This window comes from Clarias gariepinus, chromosome 23 (genome assembly GCF_024256425.1).
Source record: "Clarias gariepinus isolate MV-2021 ecotype Netherlands chromosome 23, CGAR_prim_01v2, whole genome shotgun sequence".
Classification (NCBI taxonomy): Eukaryota; Metazoa; Chordata; class Actinopteri; order Siluriformes; family Clariidae; genus Clarias; species Clarias gariepinus.
The window spans coordinates 11,443,631-11,457,917 of NC_071122.1; the positions used below are offsets into that span (position 1 = coordinate 11,443,631).

The window sequence follows — 14,287 nt, forward strand, 5'->3', positions numbered from 1 at the left end:
TGCTTGCAATGCATCAAATATACATAATAATTAAATGCCGCTGTTGTGATGATATCAGTTAATACTTCAAACTATATCAAAGAAGCAAAATGTTGCAGCTGGTGCCTCGGGTTCCCAATTCGCCAGTGTGGAGAAAGCTAAGGCTAGCTGAAGCTTTTTCAAATAGCTAAGCTACAGCCAGACTGACCTTTTGATATGGTAGCTAGCTACACAAGAAGATACAAAAATAAAAAAATAATTAAAATATCTATCTATGCCGAAGCCATGGAGCCCCTCTGGTGACATTGGGGAAAAGATTCTGTGGCCACAACTCAAAAACCTCATTGCATTAAGCCTCTTATTGACACATTTGAATATATATATATATTTTTAGAACTGTTAGCATACAGTAGATGGATAAGTACCTTTAATTACTCACTGACACACAGCATAACTCTGTCACATCTGGGAAATTATCTCATTGCCACATGTTGCCACAACATGGTATCCCATGGCCATGCTTTCTACTATATTGTTCCCATGCCTTAGTAAGTCATGGCCATGGAAATTTTTTTTTTCCTCCAATGTCACCAGTGGGACTCCGTTTGAAGCTACTTTAAGCAAAATCAACTGTTATCATTTTTCGTTTTTTATCTGCGGAACAAAATAAATGTACATGCTGTTTACTGCCTATGACATGACATGTTATTTTAGCAATTTTTAATCCACTTCTAATGAAGAAAGTTTTATTTGTAGAACATCAAAAAAAAAAAATTTGGTTGCCATCATGACATCACAGAACCACAGCCCTAAATTCGATCCTGAGTCCTGAATCATCCAGTGTTCCCAGGCCAGACTCTGGCTCCATCACAACCCTGACCAGGGTAAATCATCATGGTGGCATAGTGGATAGCACTGTCGCCTTGCACCTACAGGGTCCAGGTTCGCTTCCCGTCTCGGGTCTGTGTGCATGGACTTTGCATGTTTTCACCATTCTCAGTGCGTTTCCTCCAGGTCTTCCGATTCCACACAATATAGCTGGTTGCTTATTGGTGCAATCCATAGAATTATACCCGACTTCTGTTACAATAATACTAACACCTTAATCATATTTCTTTGTTTGGTAAGCATGATTTGTTAAGCTTATCTGTCATTTACAAAGTGGCAATTTGTTTCTAGGACTAAAGTTTTGATTTCTCTGTCATGGCTGTGTTGTAGAGATAGCAAAGTACGGTATCCCAAAATAAAAGGCAGATTAGTTATTTCTATGCAGATTTACAGTAAAAGCTGTATTTAATATACCAGCTGTGAGGTTTTCAGCATTTTTAACCTTTTTTCCCTAATATATCGATGTTAAAACCACTGCCTGACCAAAAAAGAAAGAAAGTTTACTACCTGGGTTTAAATAAGCAAATAGGTAAGAGTCCTCAATTGGATAATTACTGCAGTGATGAATACATTTCAGCTGGCCAGAAGTTATTTATCTCTGATTAATGCAGTAAGTAGTTTCTCATTTTTTGTGGCATTCTGTTTTAAAAGGATCAGATTATTGGCCTGCATTAACAAAATAAAATCACTGAAGAGACTGCTAAAACTACTACCACAGTTTGAATTTCAGTTTTGAAAGCAGATGAAGTAATGTACCCATAATACCTAGTGCCTGCCAGGATGCCAGGACTCATTAGGCTCAAATTGTGAAGGAGTGATTCAGGAAGCATTAGACATTTCATTTTATCGATTGGCCACCACAGACATTAACCCCAATTAGAATCTATGGGATGTTCCTGATAAGGCTTTATGCAGCGGTCTGACTTTCCCATCATTATACAAGAAAGTGGAGAGAAATAAATGTGACTCTGAATGAAAAAAAAACGTGATGATTGGAAATCTTTCATTTATGGTACCAGTCAAAAGTTCGGACACACCTTGTAATTCCATTGTGTTCTCGATTTTTATTTGTTTCTACATTGTAAATCAATTCTGGAGGCATACAAAATATGCAATTATATGTTCTGAACAGTTGATATTAAGATGTGTCTGCTAAATGTGCTTCATAGTGGCTTTATTCTGAAGTGCTGTCACGTTTATTAGATAGATAGATAGATAGATAGATAGATAGATAGATAGACAGACAGACAGACAGACAGACTGTGCACAATTATTAGGCAAGTAAGGATTTGACCAAATCATCATTTTTATGCATATTTTCCCAACTCCAAGCTGTATAAACTTGAATGTTTATTGGATTTAAGCATGTCAGGTGATGGGTATTTGTGTAATGAGAGAGGGTGTGGCCTAATGAGATCAAAACCCTATATCCAGCTGTCTGTAATTATTAGGCAGCTTCTTTTGTTCTGGCACAATAGGCCAAAAAAACTAATTTAACTGATTCTAAAAAGTCAAAAATTGGGAATGCAGCACTCTTGAAATTGCTAAGATGTTGGTGCTTGATCACAGAACCATAAAAATGTTTTGTTGCCAAAAATGTCAACAGGGTAGCAAGTATGTGTTGAGAAAAAAGTAAGGTGAATCAAATGTGAAGCTACAGTACCAGAAACCCATTATCCTCCAGTGGTGTTATATTCCAGAACTGCCACTTACCTAGAGTGCCCAAAGACATGGCCAATGTAAGGAATGCTGAAGCCTGACCACCACAGAACAAGACACATAAGTTTAAAATGTTCAGACTGGACCAAGAAATATCTAAAGACAGATTTTTCAAAGGTTCTATGGACTAAAGAGATGAGAGTGACTCCTGAAGGACCAGGTGGATGGGCACATGGCTGGATCAGTTACTGGCTCAGAGCTTCACTTCAACTCAGACTCCAGCAAGGTGGAGGTGGGATACTGGTATGGGCTGGTATTATAAAGATTATTATTATCAAAATGAGGTAGTTGGACCTTTTTCGGGTTGAATATGGACTCAAAATCAACTGCTAAGTCTATTGCCAGTTTTTAGAAGACACTTTCTTTAAGCCGTAGAGGAAAAAGTCTGCATCTTGCAAGTAGACCATGATATTTATGCAGGACAATGCTCCATTGCATGCACTGAAGTACTCCAGTGCATGGCTAGCCAATAAAGGCCTTAAAGAAGAAAGAATAATGACATGGCCCCCTTTCTCATCCGACCTGAACCCTAATGAGAACTTCTGGGCCCTTCTTAAACGGGTGATTTATAGTAAAGGAAAACAATACACCTCTCTGAACAGTGTCTGGGAGGCCGCACAAAAAGTTGATGGGCAACAGATCAAGGAACTGACTAAGTTCATGAATGGAAGGCTTATGACTGTTATTGAAAAGAAGGGTGGCTATATTGGTCATTAGATTTTTTTTATGTCAGAAATATTTTTTTGTTAATTGTGAATTTCTCACTTTAACAGATGAAAATAAACAAGTGAAATGGGAAAATGTTTTCCTATTTAGTTGCATAATAATTCTGCACACTAATAGTTGCCCAATAATTGTGCACACCCAGATATTCTCCAAAGAAAGCCAAATCCTCACTTTTACTTTCTTAAATATTTAGGTTTGAGGTATATTAACATTTTGGATTGATCAAGAGCACTGTAGTTGTTAATAATGAAATGAATCCTCAAAAATGCAACTTGCCTAGTAATTGTGCACACAGTGTAGATAGAGAGAGAGAGTACTCTTTTAAGCCTAAATGTAAATTGCATCGTTACAGCAGTCATATTTACATACTGTAAGCAACAACACTAATTGCAATGAAGAAAAGGCAAAGTTTTACATATAAATAAAATTGTAAATGGTAAAATATAAACTGACTGTTGTTGTTGTTGGTTAGTTAGTTAGTTAATTATAGTACATTATGCCATATCTCATAGTTTGGAAATTTCCAGTATTGTTCTAGAACAATAAAAAAAAATAAATTTGAGTCCAAAATTTTGACCAGTGTGTCCACACTTTAGACTGGAAAAAACAACTAAGTTTTGCAATGCTACTGCCTAATTTATCATTGTCTATTGTTTTTAATTGGGTCAGAGATACTGTTTTTACACACTTACATATCATATATTGTTCATCTTTACATAAACAAAAAAAATGGAACAGTGAATGAAATGATTAAGCTGATAAGTTTGTGCATAAAATGATCTGCATTTACCTCCAAAGGTTGCGACAAAGGTTCTACATGGCATTGTTTTATTAGAACAAATATTTCTAGTAGTACAAAGGTAAATTATAAAGATGCTTAAAATTTGCCATTTGAAAAAATAAAAATACATGACAATCTATTATGTGAGAAATGGTCGTGTAAGCCTATTAAAGTGCATTAGTATAAACCTTGCAGCAGCATGTTAGAATTGCTAGCAAATTAATGAACACTTTGTAATAGAATAGAGCCCTGGGTTAGTGCTGATATTTCTTCACACAAGATGAAACACTGTAGACCTTTAATTTGATAAATTCTCCATCCAGCACTCTACTACTATTGAAATCTGTCTAGGTTGGTAGATCATCCGTACCAATGGAATTGTCTAGTTATTACAACAAATGGTTTGAAAAGACCCACACTGTCAGATATACAGTGGGCATGTGATTAGGCAGAAGGTTGTGAGTTAAAGTTAAAATCCAAACATTTTATAGTATCTTGTCTGAATTCTATTTTGTCTCACTTGGATGGGTAACAAGACATAGCATATTAATCATAATTAAAATATGATACTAATATTTTAGTCCAGAAGGGGTCAGAACTTACAAATTGTTGTAAATAAACAATCCCCACTTATTTTTAGCACAAGATTTTAATTTATTTATACAGTACCCTTAGCCACAATGGGATGGTTCCATTTTCTGTGGCCTAATAATAAACAAAGCAGATATTTCCTTTTCCACTGGGAATCCAACTCATTAATCACATGTACCCTGAGAAAGACATGATTTTTTCCTTCTACAAGTTAAGCTTGGGGACTTTCATGCACTTTCGCAGATTTCTTATCCCTTGGGTACTATCAGTCTGTGTCAAATAAGATTACTACTACAGCTCTGCCTGGCGGGGAAAGGATAGACCTTCTGGCTCAGTGCAACTCTTGGTGACCCCTGATAAGAGTGGACAGACTGAAGATGCACATTTATACAATGTTCAGTTTGATCTTGGACCAATTTTCCATTACCTAACATGGAGCTACTGGTTGTGTCCTCACAACCCATATTTTAAGAAGTTAGGCATGTGTTGAAATACCCTGGCTTGACAACAGCATTGTTGTTGGGTCACTTTAAAGAGACACTGCATGGTAGTGCATCACTCTGAACCTTTTAAGAACACAATGGCATGACTGAATCACATTTAGGTTCACCACAAATATCAGAAAGCAATAGGCTTTTTTTTTTTTTTTCAAAAATATATGTTTATTAAGAAATTAAAGTTTTTAGGTTCTCCAAAATCTTTTAAATACATTTTTGTTTCTAAACATTCTCTCAAAACAACTCTCGGTTTTTTAGACTAACACAGAATATTCCAGATCTTTTCAAACTTCTATGGCATCTGTAGTTCGTGGGCAATTAGTCTGTCTGAACACATTTCCCAGTATTCATAAAAAGAGAATACCTAACCTCTTACTTCTTTTCTTTATACAGTAAAATGTGCATTAAAAATTAGGTTGGTGGAACAAAAGAACAGATTAATATTCCCTTGATCTTTGGACAGTTACCTCTGACTATTTGCACTAGATCTCATTATTTGATTTCTTAATTAAGCCATTCCATAGGTGTTCAAACAGGGAAGGTAAAGAAAAAGAAAGAAAAAATAAAAAACATTCAATCTTCACAATTAACATCCGAATGAAGTTGTTTGGCTACAGTGTTTAATTACACGATATATCAGTCCATATCAGACTACTAAAAAATTATATAATAAGATTAACATATGTTATCTGATAAATAATCTGATAGAAAAGTTATAGCATTTCCTTATAAAATACTAAATTATGTCTGACAATCACAGTAAGTACAGCTTTTTTTGTTTGTTTGTTTGTTTTTGTTTTTTTAGCTTGGTGTTACCTTGCAATGATTAATTGGCCCCAAATATGTCTAATGTTTCCTGTTATTTTGTTATAAAAAAAATGATCTCACTGCAAGTACCATCTTTTTAAAAGATAGAAACGATACATATCATTCTACAAAGTATTGCACATTACAATTTCCACCAATTGCACTGATTAAAAGCTTTATATAAAACTGTCCTATAAAAAACAACAATTGCAGATAGAAGACAAGTACAATCCTAATATTAAGAGTACAAAAAATGGAAAATAAAAGAATGACATGTACAAATAGCTTAGGTTTGACCATAAAATACCTTTGTTGTGACAAAAAAAAATAAATTCTTGGACAGGAGCGATTTCATATTTTAACACGCCAGTATCCTTTAAGTTTGTGTCTACGGTCTGATACATTCACATCAACAGTAATTGACTGTGGGACATTTTGGGAGTGTTGCGATGTAGAAGTGAACATGTTTGAGCACCTAATTTCAAAAATACAAGAACCGTGCAAAAAGATACAGAACTTGGGCTGTATTCAGAGCTGACTTACATACACTTAGTGTGGATTTAATGCATTTTTTGTATTGTGCATCCTGCTGTTTAGAGCAGAGACACAACCACAGGATTAAATGCTATTTACTTAAGCTGGGTGAAGTTACTGTACTTATGCAAGGTGAAGTTTACCAACTTTAGATGTATGCAGAATATTGGCTCTAGTGAGCAGCAGTGTTATGTCTATTTCTGCATTCTTGCATGGTAATATAATTTTGTTTAAAAAAAAAAGAAGAAGGGCTATGAAATGGCCAATACAGCTAAGAAAAAAAATAAATAAATTGCACTATGTGCACTATAAATAATGTATGGTCCAAGTCAATCCAGGAGAAAGTGTTTCCTTGATGATTTTGAACAGTATATACATTTTTATTGTTGCATCATTTTCGAGTTATTTTTTCAAACCGAGAAGACAGGTGTTACATAGTGTCGTACTTAGAAGCATTGCTTATTTGAAACTGATTTGTAGAATTTAAGGGATAAAAATAAACAAAATGTTTAATGGGGGCACACAAAAATAGTAATTTCATTAATAATTATCCTGTGGTTTTTGCAGCTGTCTTTATTAAGTTGTACTGTATACACAATTTATTTGGAATTAATTACTACAATAAACTAACATGTTGTGTTGGATTTATATGCAGGTGGTTTTTATAAGCTAAATAAGGAGCCCATTTCTGATTATGCATGTTAACTTTTACCTTTTAAGCATTAATGCACCTTTTAAACATAAGTCGTCATCTATGAATACAGACCGTTTGAGAATAACTGGTTGATGGGATGAATGTTACAAGGTATAATTAGTGTGACCATTTGTGCTTTCAAAGATGCACACAGTGATTACAACATGTTAACTCATGCCATGTGCAGTGGTAGTTTCAGTGTGTTAACTTGCCCAGAAAATAGAATAGTGTCTCTGTTCCAATGTCAAAGCAATAACTGTTGTTTAATTTATCACAGTCCTATGCCTTTCATCAAAATAGATATACACACCTTTCCTCTGTGTATCTTTTTGTCTAGGTACACTAACATTATTTTTAAACACTATAAACATTTTTTTTATTTGCAGCACTTAATTGGTCTGGTTTGTCCACTCTAGCAACAAATCATTTAAACGTCATTATTTACAGGAAAGAAAAAGAGAAATGTTGGACTATTTTGATATACCGGTGTTTGCGTATGGAAATATGTTTTTTCTCTAATTACAGCAACAGTAATAATAGTTATATAACAATGTTATGATAAAATATTAAAAGCAGACACTGACAAAAATAAATGTAACTTATTCTGTAAAAAAAAAAAAGGAAAGGAAAAGAACTTCTAGTGCAGATATGTAAACCTGGTCCTACAACTATATTAACATTTTATTTAATAAATGGAAAGCAGGTGATTGGATTCTCTCACAGAGAGCGCTCACATCATGGTTTCAACGATAGTGTGGCTGGGCTTGACCAAGCCATTGTTCCCGTTGGGGTCAAGGGGATGTGCCAGTTCTGAGCCCTTCGGTTGGTATACCTGAGGACATGAAGTTGTACTGCCTCGCACTGGAGCTGCCACTGCTTTAATCCTCTGGAAGATGAAAAGGAATTGCAGATTAGCTGAGTTAAAATAAAACTGAAATATCTCCAAATATTCAACTTGGCAGGTAATCAAAAAATATTCAAATGATACAATTTTACTTTATTTTCCTGGAATGCCAGCTTTATATGAAAGTCTTTCCCTTTCACCTATAAGCATTATTTGCCTTGCAATGTAGACATTGTTCTAACAGTTATAATTATGCTGCCATTTTGGGTTGAAGTTTAATTTCTTCTAAAAGTAATACATGTATGGGGCAAAAAGAAACAGAAGGACTGTGGCATATGTGACAGCGCAGTGAACAGTTGAATAAAATATGGTCATGGTCCAAATTTTACAGTTAAAGCAGAATTTTATCACATAAATATCATAGGTCTAACAGAAAAAGCCTATTTCTAGAATACTGGCATTTTGTTAATAGACTAAAAAAGTTAAATATAAATGAGCTAAGCATATCTATTTACATTGCAGAGAAGTACCAACCTCAATGAGAGGACCTTCAGACTGGATGATCTTGATCACGACTACCATAGGTATGCAAATCATGGAGAGCAGGGCAAGGGTCCAACCCAAACCAATGGCCCAATCCGGATACTCGTAGATTTTGTTGTACGTCAGAGGCTTGTATTTGACCAAAGAGAAAATAAAACATCCCTGGGGAAAAAAAAAAAAAAAAAAAGACAGGAAAATAAATTCAAAAACCAGTTCATTAAGCTGATGACATTAAAATATTATTCATCTTGTTAGCTAAATGGATTCTTTATCTAAATTACTGAGTGTTATTTAATGGCATGAGCAGCAGGAAAAGCACTAAATAATCTGTTAATAGAATACCATAGGAACTATTGAAATAGGGGTAAATACTGTATACACTCATATCGCATTTATTCAATCAGCCAATCATGTGACCTCAGCGCAAGCATTAATTCACACAGATACAAGTCAAGTGCTTCAGTTAATGTTTTAACATCAAACATTAAAATGTATAAAACTACAGCATTGTTGTTAGTACCAGCCAGGCTGGTATTAATGAAGTTGTTTGATTGAATGAAAATGTTTCTCCCATTTCACATTTAGATTAGATTCAAATTAAGATTCAATTACTTGTCATATGTAATTTACAGCACAGCAAAAACAATATCTTCAAAAGCAAAAAAAAAAAAAAACCCACCACACAAAGAACAGGGGTGATTACAGTCCAGCACCACTTCATCCATGGATTTGGTCTGTATCCGATCATGTCCTCAATTGCATCATAGAAATTATCAGCACCTAAAAGAAATAAAGAGTCTGTTTATTCATATGAAATAAAAGCCCTTAAGATTGATCCTTAGCAAATTATAGCTTGACTGCCAACAAGCTAATTGGCTAATACTGGAATTTACTCCAATTATATAATTATAAAGATATAGCTCAGCAGCTTACTATCTTAAATAAATAGTTTTTATGACTCACCCGCCACTTTCTTAGGTACACCTGTTAACTGTTTGCTAATGCAAATTTCTAATCAGCCAATCACATGAAAGAAAATGTATGTATTAGGCAAGTAGACACAGTCAATGTGATCTGCTGAAGTTTAAGTCGAGCAACAAAATAAGAAAGAAAAAAGATTTAATTGACTTTAAACGCAGAGGTGAAATTATGGTCCTGGAAGGCTGTACGACATTTCAAGCCAGGAGGCCCACCAACTCCTAACAACTTTTTACTATACGTTATAAACAGTCTAACCTAGAGGGTTCTTTTTCTTGTCTTTGTCAAAGTTGATTGTTCATCAGTGACAATAGGGTTTTCTTAAGCATTTCATGGGTCATTTTAATAAAAAACAACACTGACTGTAGTCCTGCAGACCACTCTAAGGTGATCATGAGGCCCTCTGACGTTATGCCTTAGAGCATCAAACATTCATGAGGCCCTCTGACGTTATGCCTAAGAGCATCAAACATTCATGAGTCTCATAAAACCTCAATTTTAGTAACCCCCAGATGTGGCTGGAGGCTTTTCAAAGCCCTCAGGCTGCCTGGGCCCCTCGGAGTTTATGCGCCATCGCGTTTGGACTTTAGTGGTATCAAAAAAAAAAAAAAAATGTCAGAGGCCCTCAGCTATGGCAAAAGGCTTTCTGAGAGCACTGGATTGCCAAGGAAAGTTAAAACCTCTGGAGTTTTAAGGCCCTTGGAAAGCATAAAAAAGGTGCCAGAGCATAAGACGGTTGGTACCAGACAGGCTGGTCTGAGTATTTTCGAAAACTGCTGATCTACAAAGATTTTCACACACAACCATCTCCAGGGTTTATAGAGAATGGTCTGAAAAAGAAAAAAGATCCAGTGAGTGGCAACTCTTTGGGCGTAAAGGCCATGTTGATGTCAGACGTGAGGGAAGAATGGTCAGAGTGGTTCGTACTGATAAAAAGGCAACAGTAACTCCAATATATTTTTAAATCCGAGGAATATCGAAGAGCATCTCTGAATGCAAAACACGTTGAACCTTGCAGCAGGTGGGCAACAGAAGCAGAAGACCACACCGGGTTTCACTCCTGTCAGCTAAGAACAGAAAACTTAGGATATAGTTCGCATGAGCTCAGAAAAATTTAAAGAAAAGAAAGAAAACGCGATTCCTTTGTAACGGAAAACGATGACCTGAAGAAAGATAGAGGTAAAGCGAATTAAAAGAATTTCCATACGTTTTCGAGCCAAATGCTGAATGATGCGCCTGGTATCGCAGGCATCAGCGCCGAGAAATTACCTGCATCATAAGCCGAGTCCTTTCAGCCAGCTCTCAGTCACACTCACCACAGGGCAAATCCTTCATAATATAAAGCAAGAATACAAGCGCATACAGAAATGAAAAACGCTTGGATGGAAGATTTCACCAGGCTGAGGCGTGCTCATCTTTCAAGCCCTAGCCACATGCCTCTCTCTTGACTGGGTCCAGTTTCCAAGAGACATCCTCTGGAGCTGTTTTACCCACAAGGTTTTAACACCACTTTTAAACAGGTTGGCATGCTATGTGAACGTCTTTTAAAGGAATGTGAAGATAAAGTCAGAAAAGAATATGAGGAAAAATTGGACAATAGAAAATTTCAAAAAATGTTGAGTCTGACGAATCTCAACTTCTGCTGACATTCTCATGTCATAAATAACAAGAAAGTATAGATCCATCTTGCCTTGTTGAAATGGTAGTATATTTTCTTGCCACAGTTTGGGCCAATTACTGTAGTACCAACTTGCCTCTTGGTTGAGGTAGTCCTTGGTTCATTGTTTAAATGCCTACCTCAGTATTGTTGCTAACAGTCCCTTTATGACAACAAGATAACATCCCATGGCACAAAGCTAAAATCATCTCCATCTGTATTCTACATGTCAATGAGTTCACTGTACTTAAATGGCCTTCACAGTCACCAGATCTCAATCCAATGACCCCCTTTGGGACGTGGTGGAATAGAAGATTCATGGCATGGATGTGTAGCTGACAAATCTGCAGCAACTGCTTGATGCTATCATGTCAATAAGGACCTAAATTTCTAAGGAGTGTTTTCAGGACTGCTGAATCTATGTTTAAGGCAGATGCAAAGGCAAAAGAAGTGCAACCCATTACTAGCAAGGTGTACCTAATGACGTGGCTGGTGAGTATATTTTTGAGTTTTTTTCGTAACTAGCCTACCCATGGAGTCAGTTTTTGTATATGGAATTTGCCATGTGATTTACAATTCAAATTTAAAGGCTGCCGATTTGACTGCTTTTGTTGACACACACAAAATGGGATTTTTGCCGTGCTTTTATAGTTAAAGTATGCATGTGAGATTTACTACATAGCATATATTCTGTAATGTTAGATTTAATTTCAGTTTCCTGACTATACTATTTACAATGTTTTAAATCACTTTTTGAACCTACCATAAATCCAGGCTACTGCAATGCATTCAAAGAATGCAACCCACAAAAGGCACACACCACTGGCTGCATAGTAGTCAAAGAGTTGAAACACATACATGCCACCCTAAAAAAAAAGAGGAAGAAGAAAGACAGGGGCATTAAAGTCCATGTACAGGTTTTAGACTGTGCAACGTTGTTGGAGAGCAGAGTGCCTCCATAATTCACAAGTTGTTTACAAAATTTATTTAAGATACATTGTCACTGAGCAAAACCAGGCCCATGTGACGATAATCAAAATGGAGTTCAAAATTAAAGTGGCTTAGATATGAGATTAAAATATATATTTTTAAAAAGCATGAAAAGACCCACAAATAATGAATTATAGAGATAAGTTAACATTTATGTTAAGAATTATCTACTGCACTATATAAAGCCTGTATAAGTTGTTACTACATAAAGTAATTATATAGGTGTATTACAACAAGCATGGTAATATTAATCCTGCAGCCGGAACTACAGTCTAAGCCGCTGTATTAGATGAAGGGACGCTCAAGTCAAACCGGGACTTGTAATGAAATTTGTGATGAAATACTGGTAGTTTAACTTTCATAACTGTGTTCTATCATTCAGCAGAAACAAAAGTCCTAGTTTGACTTAACTGCCCCTTGTAGAAAATTAATCAACACTGTCAGACCTATAAGATTTGAGCATTCAGTAGCATTGTCATATAATTTGACAATTTTATTAGTATTACAAGTAATCATTATTAGACCTTTTTTTTCCTGACTTACCTCAGTGACCATGGTAAGTCCCAGCAGGTAGCTCACAAAGCATATTATAGCTATAAAGATTTCTCGACGGTAACCCTTCCGTAGGAAGGATGGATACAAATCCACCAGCGAAGTGATCTGTCCTTCCACCTCAACAAACTGTGAGAGTAAAACAAAATAATGATGTTAGAGGATTTAATAAAGAAAAAAAAATGTATTATCTTTGAGCAAAGGGATTTTAAAAGCTAAAATGTGAGAAGGAGGTATTGGGTGATTGAGTGAGTGAAATCGGCAAGCCATCAAAAATGTCTACTTTGCTGATTATAATTTCTACAATGCAGATGGATAATAACTTTACTTGATGAGGTGTGGAGAAGCTATATTAATTACATTTCAAAAGTCATATTCAGTTTAACTGGGCCAGCAGGCAAGAACTCAGTACCCTGGATCAGTAAGCATGCTGACTTAGTACCGTATACAATTTCAATTAGACAGTGAAATGTGATAGAACCCTTGACTCATGCAAGGGTCAACATGATGCTTCCTCTTGTATATGAGAGTTACTTTGTTAATTTGGTTATGCCGATTGGTGTGGGAAGTAATGCCGCATGCATGCACAAAATCCACAGAATGAACAACAATTACAGCATGTGCAAAATTGACAACATGGTCAATGTTGGCCAAATAGGCAACATGGTCATGGTCTTTATTCATATTTATTTCTTATGTATAAGCTTTTATTTATTTTTTTAAGGTCACTGGTGATCGTATAAGCATTTCACTGCATATTGTACTGTGTATGACTGTGTATGTGACAAATAACAATTTGAATGTACTATCTTATTACGATTAAATATAAAATCCCAGCATTGTATATTCTTGGTCAGAATACACTATATCTAAGGAAATTATTTTTGGCCATGTACCGCATCAAAGGGAGACTGTGAAAGTACAAATGAAGTACAAATACCACAACAAATAAATGTTTAAAGGCATTTTCAACTAGCATTAAACTCCCTGACAGTTTAACTGACACTCAAGTATGGTAGTTGTGTAGTGTAATAGAAAAATCAAGAGACACTGACCTGACTGTCGAGACCTAGTAGCAGAAGCATGATGAAGAAGAGAATGGCCCAGAATGTAGGCAGTGGCATCATCGTCACAGCTTTAGGGTAAGCAATGAAGGCCAAGCCAGGACCTAGAAGGGTAAAGAACAGAGAGGGGGAGGGGAAGTGGAGGAGAGTATAGTTAGAAATGCTAATCATATGCCTATTTTGATCCGTGCCGCTGCATAGCGCACACCGGCATAGATCAAATGGAAAAAATAAACAAAAAACGCGCGTATAGACTCTGGGCATCGAAGCAATTGTAGCAGGCAAATTACACCCACTAATGCGGCAAATATTTTCATTCGACTTTCTTGTCTTTTTACTTAGCATCATACCAGACAAGAAACCTTCTAACAAATTCCTTTAATGACTTCCATAGAGGAATAATACATTGCTCTTACTGTATGTACTGCTGCTTAGATAGTAAT

General features: G+C 35.8%; 2 protein-coding genes across 2 annotated transcripts in view; both read right to left on the minus strand.

Moving 5' to 3' along the window:
- The window catches only part of LOC128510924 (uncharacterized), a 236,230-nt gene that overhangs the window by 172,844 nt on the left and 49,099 nt on the right, over positions 1-14,287 (minus strand). The window lies entirely within an intron of this gene.
- Positions 5,310-14,287, minus strand: part of slc6a6b (solute carrier family 6 member 6b) — a 29,295-nt gene continuing 20,317 nt past the window's right edge. Inside the window, exons 9-14 of the mRNA XM_053483990.1 lie at positions 13,836-13,948; positions 12,772-12,909; positions 12,002-12,104; positions 9,283-9,383; positions 8,595-8,765; positions 5,310-8,102 (exon numbers count right to left, since the gene is read on the minus strand). Coding sequence (XP_053339965.1) covers positions 7,947-8,102; positions 8,595-8,765; positions 9,283-9,383; positions 12,002-12,104; positions 12,772-12,909; positions 13,836-13,948 — 782 coding nt within the window. The 3' untranslated portion in view covers positions 5,310-7,946. The remainder of the gene's footprint in view (positions 8,103-8,594; positions 8,766-9,282; positions 9,384-12,001; positions 12,105-12,771; positions 12,910-13,835; positions 13,949-14,287) is intronic.